This window comes from Cervus elaphus, chromosome 11, assembly GCF_910594005.1.
Source record: "Cervus elaphus chromosome 11, mCerEla1.1, whole genome shotgun sequence".
Taxonomy (NCBI): Eukaryota; Metazoa; Chordata; class Mammalia; order Artiodactyla; family Cervidae; genus Cervus; species Cervus elaphus.
Genome location: NC_057825.1, coordinates 31,574,481 through 31,593,738, shown reverse-complemented (window position 1 = coordinate 31,593,738; position 19,258 = coordinate 31,574,481). Strand labels below are relative to the sequence as shown.

Genomic DNA, 19,258 nt, shown 5'->3' with positions numbered 1-19,258 from the left:
GCCGTTCCCTGGGGACCATGGTTCAGGATTTAGAGATTCACCTCCACTCCCATCACGGTTGGGCAAAATTCTGAAATTCATGTCTGTCTCCTCTTGGAGGTCGCAGGCGGGCAGTGGTCCCCTCCACGCACACACACCTAGCACAGGGCCTGCACACAGTAGGCGCTAGGTGATGTCAGCTGCATGGATGAGTGAATGAATGAGCGCAGTCAGAGGTCCCTCGGGGCAGAGGGTCTCTGCTGTTTCTGGGCCCCTGTCTCCCCCCACATCACACACAGGTTGTTGAATGTGGGCTCAGGCCCCTGCTGTAACCCCAGCAGTGGGTGACTCAGACGTGGGCAGCTGGTAGTGGCTGAGGGCGGGTTGGCCGCCTGGTTGGGTGCAGGCTCAACCCGCCCTCCTTTGTGTGGGCACCTGGCAGGTATGTGCGGGAAAAGACGAAGACTGGGGTGGACATGCGAGTGGGGGTGCACACGGGCACCGTGCTGGGGGGCGTCCTCGGCCAGAAACGCTGGCAGTACGATGTGTGGTCCACCGACGTCACCGTGGCCAACAAGATGGAGGCTGGCGGCATCCCGGGGTGAGTGCGTGTTCCTTCCCAGGGTGGGGACGGGCACTGGGGCTGAGGGAAGGGACTGTCCCTCCCATCCCTCAGGGCTGTGGTCCAGACAAGGGACAAGCGGTCTTGGAGAACCAGGCCTCCGCACCCAGGAGCAGCTCCTCTTCCTGGGCCCTGTCCTCCCTCCCCCTTTGCTTGCCATGGGCCTGCCGGGCTCTGAGGTCCCCGTAGCTCCTGCAGGGCGCAGGTCTCAGTGGAGGTCATTATTAGCTGTGAGAGTCTCCTGACAGGCCCTGAAGCACCTGCACATCTTACTGAGCTCTTTACAGACTTGGTCGGGGTCGGCGGGGCAGGCCCTGTCCTCAGGATGGACAGGGATGTGGCCAAACCTTCCTGGCCTGGGTCCGGGAGCTTCCCTCGGATGCAGTCACAATTCTCTCCCTCAAAGTGGCTCCCTAGACATGGGTTACTACCCCCTGACAGCTGGTGGTACAGCTGAGACTCACACTGGGTTGATACTAATCAGACCTTATGACCTTCGTGTTCAGAACAGACTTCAATTTCTTATCTTATCTGATACCCTCAGCCGCCTGGGAGGACAGACCATCTCACGGATTGACCGCTGAGGCTCAGAGAGGGGGAGGTGCGGGGCTACCCACACAGCCAGCTAGTGGCAGGACTTGGCTGGTCACTGCTGTGTCCTAGGGGCAGCGGGTGGGCTAGGGGCTGCCCCAGGGTGGGGGCTGCCTGGCCTGTGCTCAGGGCCCCTCTCACTGGAACCCAGGCGCGTGCACATCTCCCAGAGCACCATGGACTGCCTGAAAGGAGAGTTCGACGTGGAGCCGGGTGAGGGGGGCAGTCGCTGTGATTACCTGGAAGAGAAGGGCATCGAGACCTACCTCATCATCGCTTCCAAGCCAGAGGTGAAGAAGACAGCTGCCCAAAACGGCCTCAGTGGCTCGGTGAGTCCTCCGCCCGCCCTCCAGGCCTAGAGATGAGATTGTAGAAGAGTTGGCAGAACCATGAGAGGTCCTCTAGGTGCAGTGTTAGAGCAAAGGGCAGTACAAGGTATTTTGTGCCAAGGGTAAAGTCTGAGCAACAGGAAATGCTCTAAAGAACTCAGAAAAAGTAGAAAGCTGTGCTGCAGAAAATTAGGAAATATCAGGATGGAAAGTGGAGCCCCAGGAAATGACACTTGACCCGGTCAAAGAATTCTTGAGTCTTCATATTTTACGAGTGTTACATGTGGAACTTCAACATATTCCCTAGAACAAACTAAAAGTCTTCTAAGCAATTCTGTAAGATGCTAATTTGGGAAGTGATGGAACATTTATAGTTTCTGGCCAAAAAAAAAGTTTTTAGTAAATTTTAAAAAGTTACTCCTTAAAAAAAATTACACAAATTTGCTTGTCCTAGGGACCACCTTGAAGTCACAGAGCAGCAGTCAAACGTATCTTTGTGACAGCCACACACAGTCCTGTTTGCTCTAATCTTGTGTTTTCTTATTCAATCCACCCTTGCATGGTGCATCATGTGAGTCAGGAGTTGTTTGTGGCACCTGACACCCCCGAGAGGGTTACGGGTGGGATCTTGGCTTGGCAGCAGCATCTTTATGAAGCTGTTTTTCATTATTCAGTTTTCCAATCAGAGAAAAGTTGAGTTCATGGATGTGTAGCTTGAAACACTGGCACAGAGGCTCCGGGGTCTGAGTTGTTGGTCCCCGGGACCTGGATGCCACCATGCAGGATGGAAGCACAGGCGACAGCCTCCCACAGACGGGAGTTAGACTTCTTCCCAAATGCTCCAGCCAGACCAACGAGCCGACCCATTTCTCATAGAATCATGGGCACTGTTCCCTTCAAAACTTGTACTGACATTTCGAGGTAATCCAGGTTTACAGTGTTTTGTAAAGTTGATTTTCAGCTGTTTCTTAGATGCCCCTCCCTGAAAAATATAAATGTCTCAAAGTGGAAAAGCTGGATTAAAGGTTCTGTACAATGTAAGTTTAACCCACGTCCCCACCTCCTGCCACCCTCTCTGGGCCCTTGCTGGTTCTTGACTCACTTTTTTCTTCATTCATCTGAAAGATGAAGCCAGGGTATCTCACTGTTTTAATCGCATTTCTTCAGTTATTAGCATGATTGGACACTTTCCACATGGTTGTCAGCCTGGGGCTTCTCTTCTGTGAAGGGCATATTCGTATCTAACCTTTGAGGACTTTCTGCACCTTTGATTTGTAGACTTTGTTGTTTATGAGATGAACCCTCTGTCACACGACACTTGTCAGATCTGTGTCAGGCATCCAGTTCATGCCCAGCACTGTGACACATCTCTCTCGGGGAACTTAGATGCTGGGCAACTGTAGATCGTATCCGTTTGTTGTCTTCTCTACCGGTCACTGCAGCAACTGTCAGCCCTCAGTGGGTGTTAACTGTGCTGACAGCTTAGCACAGTTATCATAAGCCTTTGTGATTAGCTCAACAGTAGTGTAAAACTTCTTCTGCTCTAGATGTGCTCTGAGAAGGCCGAGCTAGCAGATCACCAAACCTGCTCAGCAGGGAGTGAGTCGGAAGCAGTCGAGCACGGACAAGATAGAGGAGCTGACGCATGAGCCATGTGTGAGTGGTGACAGGGAGCAGTAGGGACAGAGGTGACGGGGCTTCTCTGGGCCTCACGGGAGCAGACACCATTCCATCTGCAGTGACCTCTCCCCATGGTTTAGTTGAACAGAGTGATAGGAGGAGAGTGTGAGAAGAGTCATCGCAACGAATCCCTCCCGAGTGTTGAAAAGGCGTCTCCCGTCTATATGGACCTTGTTGCCAGTCTCATTCAGTTGTCCTGAATGCCGTCGCCAGCCAGCTCCCGAATTGCGATCTCAGCCCCACTGGCATCCTTGCACCAAACTTCCAGCCACGTGTGAATCTCCATCTGTGTGTGTGTGCGCATGCGTGCTCAGTCGTGTCCGAGACTCTGCGACCCCATGGACTGTAGCTTGCTAGGCTCCTCTGTCCATGGGATTCTCTAGGCAAGAATATTGGAGTGGGTAGCCATTTCCTCCCCCAGGAGATCTTCCCAACCCAGGGATTGAACCTGCATCTCTTGTGTCTCCTGCATTGACAGGCAGGTTTTTTTCATCACTGCGCCACCTGGGAAGCCCACTGGTCCAAAGCCGAGCTCCCAAGCCTCTCTCCACCCTAGAACCCACTCTTCCTTGGTCTTCCCAATCTCAATCAGTGGCAACTCCATTCTTTTAACTGCTCAGCCCCAAACCTTTGAAGACATCCTTGCCCCGTCTACAATCCACACGATGTTGCACGATGTACCTCTAGGCCCCCTCTTCTCACTCCTGGCAGACATGTCCCCTCTGCACCATTGTCGTCTCATGCTTGTGTCAGCACGGTGGTCCCCCATCTTGTCGCCCTGCTCCTGCCCTTGCCCCACTGCCCCCTCTCTGCTCACAGCCGCCAGAGTGATCCTGCAGGGATGTTGGGTGAATCATGTCACCACCCCCCAGCTCAGCATCTTCCTTTGGTCCCCGTCTCACTCGGAGGAAGAGCCAAAGTCCCCTGAGGTCAGGAACCCCATTCTGCAGGTCCTCACCACCCGACCCCTTTCACTCACTCGCTCGGCTGGGGCAGTGCCCGTCTCCTGGCTGCTGCTGAGACCCTGCGGGTGCATGCCCCACTCTGGCTGCACACCCACTCCGGATGCACGTCCACTCCAGGCTTCCTGCTCCCCAAAACCTGTCTGAGAGCTGCATAATGTGCTCCTTCACGTGTTTACGGGAATGTTATCCTCACAGTGACTCCTCCCCAGCCTCCGTTTACAGTCACCTCCCCGGGAACCGCTGCGTCCCTTGCCTCCCCTGCCTCTCCAGGCCCTGCTCTCAGACCTCCTGTAATCATTTATTCTTTGTTTCACCGCTGTCTGCCTGTCCGCACTAGAAGGTGGGCTCCCGCGTCAGGACATTGTGTCTGTGTCCCCAGAAGTTACAACAGTTCCTGTCACACAGTAGCTACTCAATAAATACTCAGTAAATGAATGAGTGGACTGTGTTCCTATGTAGAGGATCTCACTTATTCTGTCAAGGAAAAGTACTAATCCCTGGGGAAACTGGTTTATGGAATTTATTCAGATGTTTGGAAGTCGTTTGACAGGGCTCTCTACCCCAAAAATGATCCCTGTGAAGCTCTATATCCCTCAGTTACTTAGAAATAAGAATTAGAACAATAGGATCTTTCTCTGCTTGGAAAAATTTTAATACTAGAAATTGTATTACTAGAAATTTAATACTAGAAAATTACAGCATTCTAAAATGGATGTTCTGGAGGAGGAAACGAATAGTGAGATTTCTAAGGCTATGAGGCCTCTGAACTCTGGTGGGGAGATTCCAAACCAGAGAGTAGACCAGAGTGGGCGGCTGGCAGTGCCTGGGGGCCCCTGACGACCCCTCCCTTCTGCTGCAGGCCCTGCTGAACGGAGCACCGCCTTCCTCAAAGCCCAGCTCCCCTGCCCTCATTGAGACCAAGGAGTCCAACGGGAGCATTCACACCAGCGGCTCTATATCTGAGGAGCCGGAGGAGCAAGATGCCCAGGTATGGGTGGGACTGAGCCCCGGGATGTGGGCGGAGATGGGGAGGCAGAAGGTGAAGAGTTCTGAGCTGAAGGGCTGGCCTGGCCCCTAGCTGGGCTCCATCCTTGGAACTGCGTAACCTGGGGCAGGTCACCCCCCCCAACCTGGTCTCACTGGCCCCTCTTCAGTTACTGGGGATCGGGTGGCTAAGGTCAGAAGACGTGCCCACTGCCACGGCCTGGTCCAGCTCTGATGTCCCTAACCCTGTGGGTCTGAGGGCAGTGAGGACACCAGCGGACACTGCTCCAGGATTGGACTGTTTTGGAAGTGGGCCTTCAGGGCTGTGCCCACCTCTCAAGCTAGGTCCAAACCCTGCAAGTCCTGTGCTCAGATGGAGGGTTTCCAAAGGAATTAACACGCTGTCCCCCTGAGATCAGGGTCCACTTTGGGAGAGTGTCCAGGATCCGTCCATTACTGAAGAGCTTCCTCAGTACATCCACTGACAGAGGCAAGTGCTGAGACGGGTCTCGGCCCTGCAGAGGCTGCCGTGAGCTGGTCAGCCGCACCGCTGGTCTCTACTGCCCTGTGCCTGTAGATCAGGTGCTGGAGGACAAGAGGGTGGACAGGGCTGAAGAAAAACTGGGTTTTCTTGAGCACCACGATGCTCAGTAACTCTTCCTTGTTGTGATTTTCTTGATAGAAAGTGGAATACCAATGCAGTGTAATTCACTAACAAGAAGGACACAGAGGCTTAATTAGCAGCCTGTGATTTCTTCTGTCCTCACGATTAGCCAGTGTCGCACTGCTCTCAGATATGCTTCAGGGACGGAGGTTCCTGGTGCTGGAAAAGAGCATCTGTGTTGTGTTACAGAGAAGAAATTGGGGCTGGAGGAGTGTGGATTATAGGGGTCAGGCTCCACCCGAGGCATGCCTGAGCTCCAGCCCGGGGCATCTTGGTTCTGGCTTCCGGATAGACTCTTGGACCCATCTAGATAGCCCCAACGAGCCCATCCCAGTTGTTTGGACTGACGGCCGTGTAGTCCTGGTCTGGAGCTGATGCTTTTCCTTTGTGACCAGGAATAAAAATGGTAGGGGGCACCCCAGCCCCACCATCCCACAAGCAGTAAGATTGTTGGTTTCTCTGCATTGCTTTCCCCCTCAGATCTTCCTCCCCTCAGATGAGCCAGATCTGAGCTCTTTTAGGAGCTCCCTTTAGCCCGAGGGCTGGGGGTCTTTTACATCCCTGAGAATGCCGATGCATACGGGTGTGTGACACCGCTGTCCTCATAGCAAAAGGGGCTGGCACCACACTGCCAGCAATCTGTGACTCCAGGTCTCCTGCTCAGGAGCCCGGTGGCTGCTCCCCACACTACCATTAGTGGGTGGTCACTGCAGAGCTCCTGTTAGGGGCATGGGGCCTGGGAGAGTTCAGGGAAAGCCGGAAGGCCTGCGGCTTTGGGTTCAGACCCAAGCAGGATGGAGCCACGTGAGACCACTGGGAAGACTTTCCCCAGGAGATGGTTTTGAGAGCCACGGGGCGGTGCTCTGTGATCCCTTCTGTTCTCCTTTCCCCCAACACCACTGTGTGTCTCCCCAATCTCTTCCCGCTCCACCCCACCTGCCCCCCAACTCAGCTGCCCTGCCTTGCAGGCCGACAACCCCTCGTTCCCCAACCCTCGCCGGAGGCTGCGCCTTCAGGACCTGGCTGATCGCGTGGTGGACGCCTCTGAGGACGAGCATGAGCTCAACCAGCTGCTCAACGAGGCGCTGCTGGAGCGGGAGTCTGCCCAGGTGTAAGCGGCCCCGTGGACACCCGGCCCCTTGGTCTTAGCCTTGAGCGGCCCTGGCATGCGGCCCAGGAAGTTTAGTCTTCTTAAATGTGTCTCATGGGGCTTGTTTGCACTGCAGAGTGAAGAAGAGAAACACCTTCCTCCTGTCCATGCGGTTCATGGACCCCGAGATGGAAACCCGCTACTCGGTGGAGAAGGAGAAGCAGAGCGGGGCTGCCTTCAGTTGCTCCTGCGTCGTCCTGCTCTGCACGGCCGCGGTGGAGATCCTCATTGACCCCTGGTGAGGGGCGGGCAGGGCAGGCCCGACAGTCGGCAGGGCGGAAGGGGACGAGCTACCTAGGCTGGAGGCCAGAGGGGAGAGGGTCTCAGGTGGAGCCTGACTCAGGGCCTCAGGCTCGGTTCCTCACGCCTCACCCCCAGAGCAGCCCAGGGAATGCTGGGACTGCGCCCTGCACCCCCTTCCTTCTCTCTGCCCCTGGGTCCTGGGATAGAACTAGCGTCAAAGCGGAGCTCACATCAGAGCTGAGAAAGCTGAGGAAGGGAGGGGTCCAGGGGATGGACATCTGGCTGGGTGGGCCTGAGTGGTGCTGGGACAAGGAGACGGGCTGGAGATGCTCTTCAACCTCAATCACCATGGCCCACTGGCTCCCTTTCTTGGCTCATCTTAGTAAAGACAGATTTCAGGCTCTGGTTGTAGACTTGTCTCCTCTCACAGCTATGAGAGGTCCTCCAGGGCGAGGCAGGGTGTTGGGGAATCCTTGCCCCAATCCTTGCTGAAGTCTGAACCGAAGGATGACTGCCCACTCCCTTGCTTTCTCCCTATAGCTGATCAGCAGTTCGCTCCAGTTCAGGGATTCCCCACCGGGAGAGGTGTGGAGCCCTGTTCTGATTACAGTTTGGGGAACTTAAAAGAGCCTTGGACTTGTCACATAGTCCTAGGTTCTGGGTGTGGCTTATCTCCTATTTGTTCTATTTGGGCACATCACTAAGGGCTCCTGGAGCATCCGTTTGCTCACTTGTAAAGTGAAAGATCAGGATGCTAATGATCTGAAGATAATAATATCTGGCTAACTCAGAATTGTTGTGAGGACCAAATTCATTCATTTACTCCACAAATATTTACTGTCTACTTTGCACCTAGGGTTAAGGTCTAGGGATGCAGTGAACACTGTCAGTTCAGCAGCCCTTGGCCGTAAGCTGCTCTGTTCCATGCTCTCTCCTTCCATCATAGTGACATGGCAGAAGGCTTGTTCCTAAGAATCCCTTCCCAGATTTTACTGGGCTCTACCCAGGGCATCTGTAAGTCTGCCCTTCTTTGGGAAATGTCTCTAAAGAACAGTTACAGCTGGGGAGGGTTGCGTTCTCCCCAGACCCTGCATGCAGCTGCGTGGAGGGGAAATCACATGGAACTTTTAGGGTACAGGCTTGGCCTCACTTAGAGGGTCTGCCCTCTGTCTCCCTTCCTCTGTTCTCCTGGCCCCTGACCCAGCTCACTAAGCCCCCTGCCCACCCCGTGCCTTCCCCCGCCCCCCGCCCCGGGCCCTTCCTCATCGTGTTCTCTCTCTTACAGGCTCATGACGAACTATGTGACCTTTGTGGTTGGGGAGGCTCTGCTCCTGATCCTGACGATCTGCTCGCTGGCTGCCATCTTTCCGCGGGTAAGAAGCACATCTCCTCCTGGCTCAGAGCTGTCTGGAAGTATCACTCCTGGTGAGCGTGGGTGCTGATGGAGCTGTCAGGTCCTGACAGGTAGATGACTCCTGTCGCGATGGTTCAGGCACCCATCCATTCATTTATGACAGACTCCTTCACTATTGGCTCTGCATCCTCTTTGGTCCAGGCCCTTGAGCACGCAAGGGTGAGAGAGCCTGTATCAAGATAAATGGGAACCTGTGTGGAAAAGCAGAAGAGGCCTGGCTGGAAGGTGAACTGGCTCCAATTGCAAAGGACCCAAAGCCAGACACAAGGGATTAAGACTTTCTCCTATAAGCAGTGGGTGCCAGGCAGAGGTTTTGATCAGAATGACAAGGGAAAAGCAGCATTTTAGGAAATTTAATCTGGCAGGTAACTCACAAGAAACTTGGGGGTTTTAGGTACACTGACCCAGGGAAGGCAGGAGGAGCCAGGCAAAGTCAGCCAGCCCTGAAAACTCCCCTGACCTGGCTTCACCGCCCAGAGGGCAGGAGTGGACCACTGCTGGAGGGCCACCCACAGGCTCCGGGCTGATCCCCGAGTGGCTGTGGGAAGGGCTCTGATATCTGGGTCACGGTGCGTCACCCACACCTCCAGCAGCACCGGCAGGCTGAGCTGGGACCCACGTGCCTCCTCAGTTCTGCCACGGTCGGCTTTTGGTTGATGCACACGCACAGCACTGCTTCCCAGGTTCCCGGGGAGTGTGGGAGCAAGCAGAGTGGTTAGCAGCCATGTTTACAGAGGAGAAAGCTGTCAAGGCTCAAGGCCCTTGAAATTCCATGCTTGTAGGCCTTTCCTAAGAAGCTCGTGGCCTTCTCTACTTGGATCGACCGGACACGCTGGGCCAGGAACACCTGGGCCATGCTGGCCATCTTCATTCTGGTCATGGCAAACGTGGTGGACATGGTGAGTCCCCGCTGTCCTGCTGAAGGGACGCCCGCTCTCAGAGGAGGGTTCTGAATTGACCTGCCTGAGCAGTTGCCAGCCCACCCTGTCTCCCCAGCTATCCACGCTGGCCGCTAGACACGGGTTTGAGTGGCACTTGGGTTCCTAACTGATCATTCTGACCAGCGGGGTCATCTCCCCAGGGTACCTCCCAGACTGCCTCTCTCCCTGCCCCAGCTCCTTGCTCTTCCCAAATTCAGGAGCCCAGCTCCAGGACCTGTGCTGGGGGCTTTATGTAGGTTGATTCATTTAATCCGTATAATAATCCCAAGAGGTCAGTATCATCTGTAGTTTCGTGTGAAAAAATGATGCTCAGAGAGGTTAAGTCAGTTGTTTTAGGTCACACAGCCAGTTAGTAACACAGTGAACGGAAGCAGTTCTAAACCCTATCCTTTGTTTTCTTTCTCTGTGTCTCACTGCTCAGGGACCCCAGTACTCTAAGCTTTCTGCGTGTCTTAAGTGTCCCCTAGTGAGGCTAGTGTCAGGCATCCAGCAGGACAAGGGAGATAAACCTGCTCCCCGAGAGGAGTGCTCCTGTTGGGCCTTCATCCATCTGAGCGAGGCCAGACCTTCCAGAGGTGGGTCACTGGAGGCGGCTGCCTCACTGAGCCCAGGAGGCTGGTGGCAGATTTACTCCTCTGTTGGGGCTTCCCTGGTGGCTCAGATGGTAAAGAATCTGCCTGCAATGCGGGAGACCTGGGTTCGATCCCTGGACTGGGAAGATCCCCTGGAGGAGGCCATGGCAGTCCACTCCAGTGTTCTTGCCTGGAGAATCTCCATGGACAGACGAGCCTGGCGGGCTACAGTCCATTGGGTCACAAAGAGTTGGACATGACTGAGCCACTGAGCTCACATGAGATCTGCTCTCCCCAGTTCCTGCAGGTTCCGTGAAGGGGCAGAGGGACAGCTGTGGGAAGCCACCAGCCAGTTACTGAGCACTAGGCGCTTAGAGCTGTCACTGGTGTTCTCTTGTCAGGCCTCACAGCTCCCTCCAGTGTTGGTAGCATTAGGTGCACCCTCTTAGTTTAAGAGTCCTACTTTGAAAATAAAACATTATTTGCGTTGTTCTCTTTAACACTGAAGCACAGGAGAAAACTCAGCATGGAGACTTATTCAGCAGCATATAGGTGAGAAGCCCTAGGCCATTCGATCCAAGTTCAACAGGAATGAGGTTCAGAGCCCTGACGTGCCCACAGGTAGCTGGTGCCCACAGTGCAGGGACAAGAAGGCCCAGGTCTCCTGCGTGTCAGGAACCCCTGGAACCTGATGTCTGGGTCTGGGGACCGCTATCTAGCAGGGTTGTGGACACTTGCAGGACAGCAGGAGGTCCTATCACCAGGGGAGGGGTGAAAATCTGGCTAAGTGTAAGACTTTCCCCATGCTAGAGTCACATGCTGAGGGCTTTCCCAAAGCCAGATAATGGCCAGGGGGTGAAAGTGAAGAAAAGTAGGTCTGATTCGGTCTATGGATGCACTTTCCATTGACCACATTGCCCAGCAGCGGGACTGGCAACCAGACTCCAGAAAGGATTCTGAGCGGGGACTGGCTGCCCTCACAGTGAACTGTGAGGGGGCTGACTGGCTGACCCAGAACTCCTCTGGGGCAATAGTGCAATGTGGGCAAGAGCATCTTGGGCTTAAAACCTAAACCCCAGATTCCTAGTCTGGCTTTACCACCTGCTAATTTTGCTCCTTTGGCCAAGGGTGGCCTGTCTGTTTTATATGATCGTGTGTGTGGTTTGTACTAGGTCGCTTCAGTCGTCTCTGACTCTGTACGACCCCATGGACTATAGCCCTCCAGGCTCCTCTTGTCCATGGGATTCTCCAGGCAAGAATGCTGGAGTGGATTGCCCTTCCCTTCTCCAGGGGATCTTCCTGAATCGAACCCGCATCTCTCATGTCTAACCTGCATTGGCAGGCAGGTTACCACTAGAGCCACCTGGGAAGCCCCTTACATGATGGTAACAGTACTCAGAATACACAAGAAAATTTCCATGATCATCATCAGAGATGATGGGAAAGCTCTTAGCAGGAATTACTGACTTGCGCATTACTGTCCCCTGGTAAACTTTCCCTTCTTGCTCGGGGTTTCTGAGGGAGCCATGGACGTGGCAGCTGCCACGGCCCAGCCTTTTCTTACCAGTGTCTGCTGTCCCCTTGCATCCCATGCTCTCCCCATCCACTCATGGGCCTGGCCTCCAGCTCAGCTGTCTCCAGTACTACACAGGACCCACCAACGGCACCGCAGAGATGCAGGTGGAAGATGGCTGCGTGGAGAACCCCAAGTATTACAACTATGTGGCCGTGCTGTCCCTCATCGCCACCATCATGCTGGTGCAGGTCAGCCACATGGTCAAGCTCACACTCATGCTGCTCATTGCGGGTGCCGTGGCTGTCATCAACATCTACGCCTGGTGCCCCATCTTTGACGACTACGACCGCAAACGCTTCCAGCAACACGAGTAAGATGAAGCCTGTTTGGAGATCCGCATGGTCTCCTTCCTCCCACCCGCCTCCCCAGTCCCTGATTCAAGGTCACGGGCCTGCAGTGAGCTGGCCATCTGTCTCTAGGGCTCATCAAAGGCTTGTATGGGAATCAGGGTTTGTGGCTTCTCACAGCCTGGTTGGCTGTGATCCCAGGACAGATCCTGTCCCTTTTTGAGGACTGAAAGGCCCAGGTCACCTCAGTGTTTGGCTGGGTCCAAGTATGTGCTGTTATCTGTCCTGACAGCTTTCCGATGGTGGCCTTAGAGAAGATGCAGGTGTTTTCCAGCTCGGGGCTCAATGGCACTGACAGGTAAGGGTGTCTACTTTCCTGTCCTGCCCTGCGTTTCCGGTCCCTTTCTTCAGGAGACAAAATACAACAGGGTCTCATCCTTCCAGAGGCACACTGTATGGGATGTTCAAGCTTGAAAAGTCAGCATGTTTCTGTGGGAGGCTGGAGCAGACTTTAGTGCTTATCTGGCCACGCTGGCCTTTCCTGAGGTGAAGGGAATGCAGAGCGGTCTAGAGGGTGGAATAGAGAGCAGGCTGGAGAGGTGGAGAGAAAAGGAGCAGCCTCATGGATGACAGCTGCGGAACAGACCTCAGAAGCCTGAGGAGGAAGGAGCCCTGTGGCATTCATACTAGAACACCTGGATTCTTTCCCCACCACATTAGTTCTCTGTGGGGCCTCAGCAGGCCAGTTTTCCTGAGTCTGTGTCATCTCTTGAAGAGGTTATCAGTAGAATTCTTCAAGATCCCGTCTTAGCTTTGAAGTTTTAGAATGTTACAATGTAGTGACTTGACTAGACTTTTAAGTAGGTTAAAAAAAAAAAAAAGAAAAGAAAAAAGATTACCTAACAGAAGATAGATAGAAGACTTGAATAGGCCTTTCACAAAGGAAGTCTAAATAGGCACTAATAGATTAAGGGCATTCAAGTAATCAGGGTCATACAAATTAAGACCACCAGGAAAGACTGTCACACACCAACCAGTTTGGCAAAAATTAAGAAGTCTGATAACATCATGGATTATGGTAACCCATACATCCCTGGTGGAAGTATAAATGGTACAACCGTTTAAGAAAACAATTTGGAGTTAATTAGTAAAGGTGAAAATAGACCTATGACTCAGTAACTACACTGCTATGTATCCACGTTAGAGAAATTAATGTACATGTTATTTGTCCCCAGATGTATGTACTAGAATGTCCATAGTTGCACTGTTCATAATAGCCACACATGTACAAACATCCAAAACAAAGGAGAACCCCAATGAAATTAAGACTAAGTGGATATGTACATTGTGGTATATGCATATAATACCAACTCAGCTCCACACAAAAATATGGCTGACAGTTATAGAAAAGCATGGTGCAACTGTGCCCTCATCCCATCACCGAGATGTTAGTCTCTCCCTTCTCCAGATTCCTACATGGTTGCAGCTACTGCTGTGATCACTCAGGTGATCTGGTGTTTAATAAACATCTAGGGAGCAGCTTTGAAGGCCTGACCGTGGATTCCAAGTGCAGCCAGGACTGGCCAGGAGTTGGCTGGCAGTTAAGACAAAAACCCAGTGATTTCAGAAATTTTTACTGCCCAGTGGGCATCTGGACTTTATATGAAGGTGCTTAAGCTGCTGAGAAAGGTTTCTGGGGTGATAGGAAACAGCATAGCCACGTTAGAGGGGATAAAAACTCCCTTGTCAGCAGAGGGCAGCATGGCGCACTTTTAACTGAATTCTCTGGGCCCCACAGGCTGCCCCTGGTGCCGTCTAAGTACTCGATGACAGTGATGATCTTCGTCATGATGCTGAGCTTTTACTACTTCTCCCGCCATGTGAGTGCCTGCACATTTGCCCCTTCCGCGCGGACTTCTCAGGGCCTCCTGAGAAGCAGCCCCTGGATCTAAGAACCCAAGCTCCTGGGGAATGCCGTTTTCCTTACCCCACATGGCATGTGACCCTGGTCAGGCCACCACCTCTGCCATTTTCTGGTCTCTTCCTCACGAGTATTAATACCAGAAAAACAGTTCTTACCTCTTGCTCTGACCTGCTGATGGAAGCCTGGGGGTGAGGCACAAAGCCTGGATAAAATCTCTAATTTCCTAGGCCAGGGGCTCATGGATCTCCACTCATCTTGGCTCTGGGGGTCACTAACACACTGACTACAGAGCCAGAAAGGGAAAGAAGCTGGTGAAATTTTTGTTTGGTTAAAAGGAAAAAGAGGAAGAGGGAGGGGAAGTACCCACACAAGGGACTTACTTTCATATTAGCTCAGGAGCCACCCAGTGGCTTGTCAAGAGAACTGCAGCCACCTCCAGCCACTTGTTGGCGACTGGAGCCTGCTGGAAATGGGGACTTCTCTTCTCTGTGCTAAGAGATCCCCACTGCTGCCACCACCGACAAGGCTGATCTGTAGCTAAAATGGGGTCCCAGGAGGCCTCCTCACATTCTCCTGTGACCAGAAGCTGGGATCCTCACCCCAGCTGTAGGGTGTGGCCTTTTTTGATGAGATGAGTCTTTCTGGGGCTCATTTCCCCAGCTATCCAGCCATCTCCATCTTCCTTTCAGTTTTTCCATGTTGGAACCTCTCAAGTTCCCATTTTGCAACTTTTTTTTTTTTTGGATGCACTTTATGGGATCTTAGTTCCCCAACCAGGGACTGAACCAAGGCTCACAGCAGTGAAAGCACCTGGTCCTAACCACTGGGCAACCCGAGAACTCCCTCAAATGGCCAGCTTAGGGCACACACCTCGCCTGTGTCTGTCCATAGGTGGAAAAGCTGGCACGGACACTGTTCTTGTGGAAGATTGAGGTCCATGACCAGAAGGAACGTGTCTATGAGATGCGACGCTGGAATGAAGCCTTGGTCACCAACATGCTGCCTGAGCACGTGGCACGCCATTTCCTGGGGTCCAAGAAGAGAGATGAGGTGAGGCGTGGCCCCATACTGGAGCCATGGGGCTGTCTTCTGGCTTTCTGCCCTCTCGTGACATGGCCTGGGGACCCAGGTAGGGCTGGACCTACACAGCACCACAGTATTAGAAGCGAATCTCTTGGTGAAAAGCACCACTGTAGACATTGTTTCCACAAGCCATAATTTCTGTGAGGCTCATTTCAGAAGATGAGGCCTTGGCGGAGCCCACCTTTCTGTCGACTGTGATTGTCTGAGTGGTTCTCATGCCTCACTTCCCAGCTTGCCACTGCCCTCTTTCCTAGAGCTGGGGCTGTTGGCAGGAACTAGCAAAGCTCTTTTTTGGTTTCCAAAGTTGCAATGAGCTACTTTCTAATAATTCAGTCAGGATAGTCTGGGAGACGTGTGTCCAAAAAGCTGAGTGCACATGTCATGGGTATGAAGGACATTCATTTCTGTAGCACATCATTCACTTTGACTGTCTTTGAGTGTTTTGGCCCTGCCTCTCTTTAGGAACTGTACAGCCAGTCTTATGATGAGATTGGAGTTATGTTTGCCTCCCTGCCCAATTTTGCTGACTTCTACACAGAGGAGAGCATCAATAATGGCGGCATTGAATGTCTGCGCTTCCTCAATGAGATCATCTCAGATTTTGACTCTGTGAGTGACTATCCTGGCCCCCGCACCCTGCCACAAAGCCAGCCCTTCCAGATTGCAGCCCAAGCAGTTTGGGAGTTACTTTGGCTGCTGTTTTCCCATAAAAACTCCTCCTCAAAATGCATGGCCTTCTGCAGTTGTCTGGAAATGTTGGGCCCCAGGTGGGAGCCTGGGAAATCACCTATAAGCTCATAGGATGAGGTCTGGCCAAAACAAGATTCTGAGGCCCTTCAGGTTCCTCTTATCCTCAAATTCAGATTCAGCAAACACTTATCAGGTATTAATAACTTGTGTACCAGGAGAAATGCTTTTACATACATGCTCAACACTTCAAGACTGGCCCTTTTATCCCTGTGTTAATGTGGTAGAAACTGAGGCTCAGAAAATCAGGACATTGGCCCAGGATAACATGGCAGATGTTGGCTAAATGAAGCTTTTATAGGAAAACATCTCTTAGATGTTTCATGGGTTTGTTGTAAAAAAAAAAAAAATGGGCAGATCTGTCATTTAGTTGGCTCATTCATCTCCCTTGACTGCTGATAATTCTCTCTTAACACTGGCCTCAGCTTCTGGACAATCCCAAGTTCCGGGTCATCACCAAGATCAAGACCATTGGTAGCACCTACATGGCAGCTTCAGGAGTCACCCCAGATGTCAACACCAATGGCTTTACCAGCTCCAACAAGGTAGCTAACCAGCAGTAGCTAGAGGTGGATGGGGCAAGAGAGAGGTAGCCCACACGTCATTGGTGGGAAACGGTCTAATAAAAATAGCTGCCATTAAGTACTGTTGTTGTGTGAAGGCATCCCCTAAGACACACACCAACTAGCACCATGCGGTACAAATATAAACACAGGTTTACTGAATTTAATGAGCAGAGAGGGGAACACACATGACCCTCCTCCTGCACTACTGTTCCACAGCTTAGGCTGGGCACAAGATGGTTTGTGTAATTGTGGCCATGCTCTCTGGTTTGTTGAAATATATAGAGTTGATTTACAGTCTTGTGTTCATTTCTGCCATACAGCAAAATGATTGTTATATATTCACATTCTTCATTTTCTTTTCCATTATGGTTTATTACAGGATATTGAATAGTTCCCTGTGCTATACAGTAGGACCTTGTTGTTTATCCAGTCTCTGTATAATAGTTTGCATCTGCTAATCCCAAACTCCTAACCAGCCCTCCCCCACCCTACTTAGCAACAAGTCTGTTCTCTGAGTCTGCTTCTGTCTCACAGATAAGTTCACTTGTGTAATATTTTAGATTCCACATAAAAGTGATATATGGTATTTGTCTTTTGGACCTAGTGTGATAACCTCTAGGTCCATTCATGTTGCTGTAAATGGCATTTTCTTTCTTCATGGCTGAGCAGTATTTCACTGTATACATGTGCCACATCTTTATTCATTCATCTGTCATTGGACATTTGTTTCCACATCTTCAGTTCAGTTCACTCAGTTGTGTCCTACTCTTTGAGACCCCATGACTGCAGCACGCCAGGCCTCCCTGTCCATCACCAACTCCTGGAGCTTACTCAAACTCATGTCCATTGAGTCGGTGATGCCATCCAACCATCTCATCCTCTGTCATCCCCTTCTCCCACCTGCAATCTTTCCCAGCATCAGGGTCTTTTCCAGTGAGTCAGTTCTTTGCATCAGGTGGCCAAAGTACCGGAGCTTCAGCATCAGTCCTTCCAATGAATATTTCCTTTAGGAAATATTTAGGACTGATTTCCTTTAGGATGGACTGGTTGGATCTCCTTGCTGTTCAAGGGACTCTCAAGTCTTTTCCAACACCACCATTCAAAAGCATCAATTCTTCAGCACTCAGCTTTCTTTTATAGGTCAATTCTCACATCCATACATGACTACTTGGCTGTTGTAAATAGTGCTGTAATGAACACTGGGGTGCATATATCATTAAAATTAAAGTTTTCTCCAGATATATACCCTGGACTGCAGGATCATATGGTAACTTTTTTGAGGCATCTCCGTACAGTTCTCCATGGTGGCTGTACCAATTTACATTCCTACCAACAGTGTAGGAAGGTTCCCTTCTCTGCATTTGTTATCTGTAGACTTTTTACCAACAGCCATCTCCATTTTATGGATGAGCTTAAAAAGACATGTCTAGGACAGTGTTTATAAGCTAGCTAAAGGCACCCAGCTGGCCCTGGCGCTCACAGCCACTCTCTGGCACAGGAGGAGAAGTCAGACAAGGAGCGCTGGCAGCACCTGGCAGATCTGGCCGATTTTGCGCTGGCCATGAAGGACACGCTCACCAACATCAACAACCAGTCCTTCAACAACTTCATGCTGCGCATTGGTAAGGCCTCTCAGCGTGCCGTCTCCTGCTGTGTGCCCTTCTCCCCAAGCAGGGGGCTCTGCAAATCAGGGGAGGGGTCTTGGAAAGACCTGATGCACTTTGGGTGGGGAGGGTCACACTTCTCAAGCTGAAGGGACCTTAAGGGTCTTTAGGTCAGTGATCAAACCAAAAATGTGATGCTCAGTCATTCCTGTCCCATGCTGTTTACGATGGCCTCCCTTCTGAATCTGGCTGGGGCTTGAGTTTGTCTCCCTTTCCAGGGAATCTTCTGTCACTTCAGTCCAGCCCATTAGGATTAACGTCATCCATCACACACTTCTGGGGAGGGGGGTTCTCAATCCTGGGCAAGGTCACAGGAGACCTGAAGTACCAGGTGGGTGGCAAGAGAAACTGGCAACTTCTGCACTAAATTACTTAGCACAGCAGGGTGGCTGACGTCTGCTGAGCACAGTGAGGATGAGAAGACTTGATTTCTGTCCTCTGGGAGCTCAAGAGTCAGGCTTGATGAGATCGGGTTATATAACCAGGAGCTTTGTGGCTGGAGTCAGGCGGAAATTCTTGAGAGGAGCTGGTGGCTTGTGCGAGCTCAGCTTGGGCTGAGCTCAGTTCTGTGCCCCACCCCACTCCAGGAATGAACAAAGGAGGGGTCCTGGCTGGGGTCATTGGAGCCCGGAAGCCACACTACGACATCTGGGGCAACACAGTCAACGTGGCCAGCAGGATGGAGTCCACAGGGGTCATGGGCAACATCCAGGTAAGTCCAGGGAACAGAATCAGAACAGGGCATGTGTTGCTGGGCACTGCGGCCTCTGTTCTGTGGGCCCACAATATTAAGCGGGTAGTGTTGCAGTCAAGACCAAGAGTGGGAAGAGCTGCCTCAGTAGAAGGGAGGAAATATTTCAACTCTATTTGCAAAATGTACGTTTAAGTTTTGGGTAAGAACATCCTGCCTCTTGATGTGAACTACATGACATTTTGGGCCTCCAAGTGCTCCCCTCAACACCACGTGATCTTTGTCACTGGGATCTGGCAGGAAAGCTCCACAAAAAAGGCAAAGAGGACAGAAAAGCAAGATACAAGTTGCCAAACAAGGTGACCTATGGCTGACCTCCTGAGAGAGCAGGCAGGAAGGCTACCTGTGGGAGAGAGGAGGACTAGGCAAACCTTCTCTCCACCCCCAACCCACCGCCATCTGTACCCAGGCTGAAGGGGACAGGAGGAGAGCCCTGCAGGCCTGAGTGTGGGAACTGTGCTGGGTGCCGCCAAGCCCCTCAGCCCAGGCTCACTCTCTAATCCCAGGCTCTCGGTTCTCCTCTGTA

The 19,258-nt window shown here is 52.1% G+C and overlaps 1 protein-coding gene across 1 annotated transcript in view; it reads left to right on the top strand.

Moving 5' to 3' along the window:
* The window catches only part of ADCY3 (adenylate cyclase 3), an 82,600-nt gene that overhangs the window by 63,129 nt on the left and 213 nt on the right, over nt 1–19,258 (top strand). The window contains exons 7-21 of the mRNA XM_043917321.1: nt 422–580; nt 1,344–1,521; nt 5,026–5,154; nt 6,783–6,925; nt 7,041–7,202; nt 8,493–8,580; nt 9,404–9,520; nt 11,761–12,020; nt 12,290–12,355; nt 13,796–13,877; nt 14,813–14,971; nt 15,467–15,613; nt 16,177–16,296; nt 17,816–17,939; nt 18,569–18,693. Of these exons, the coding sequence (XP_043773256.1) occupies nt 422–580; nt 1,344–1,521; nt 5,026–5,154; nt 6,783–6,925; nt 7,041–7,202; nt 8,493–8,580; nt 9,404–9,520; nt 11,761–12,020; nt 12,290–12,355; nt 13,796–13,877; nt 14,813–14,971; nt 15,467–15,613; nt 16,177–16,296; nt 17,816–17,939; nt 18,569–18,693 (2,059 nt within the window). The remainder of the gene's footprint in view (nt 1–421; nt 581–1,343; nt 1,522–5,025; nt 5,155–6,782; nt 6,926–7,040; nt 7,203–8,492; nt 8,581–9,403; nt 9,521–11,760; nt 12,021–12,289; nt 12,356–13,795; nt 13,878–14,812; nt 14,972–15,466; nt 15,614–16,176; nt 16,297–17,815; nt 17,940–18,568; nt 18,694–19,258) is intronic.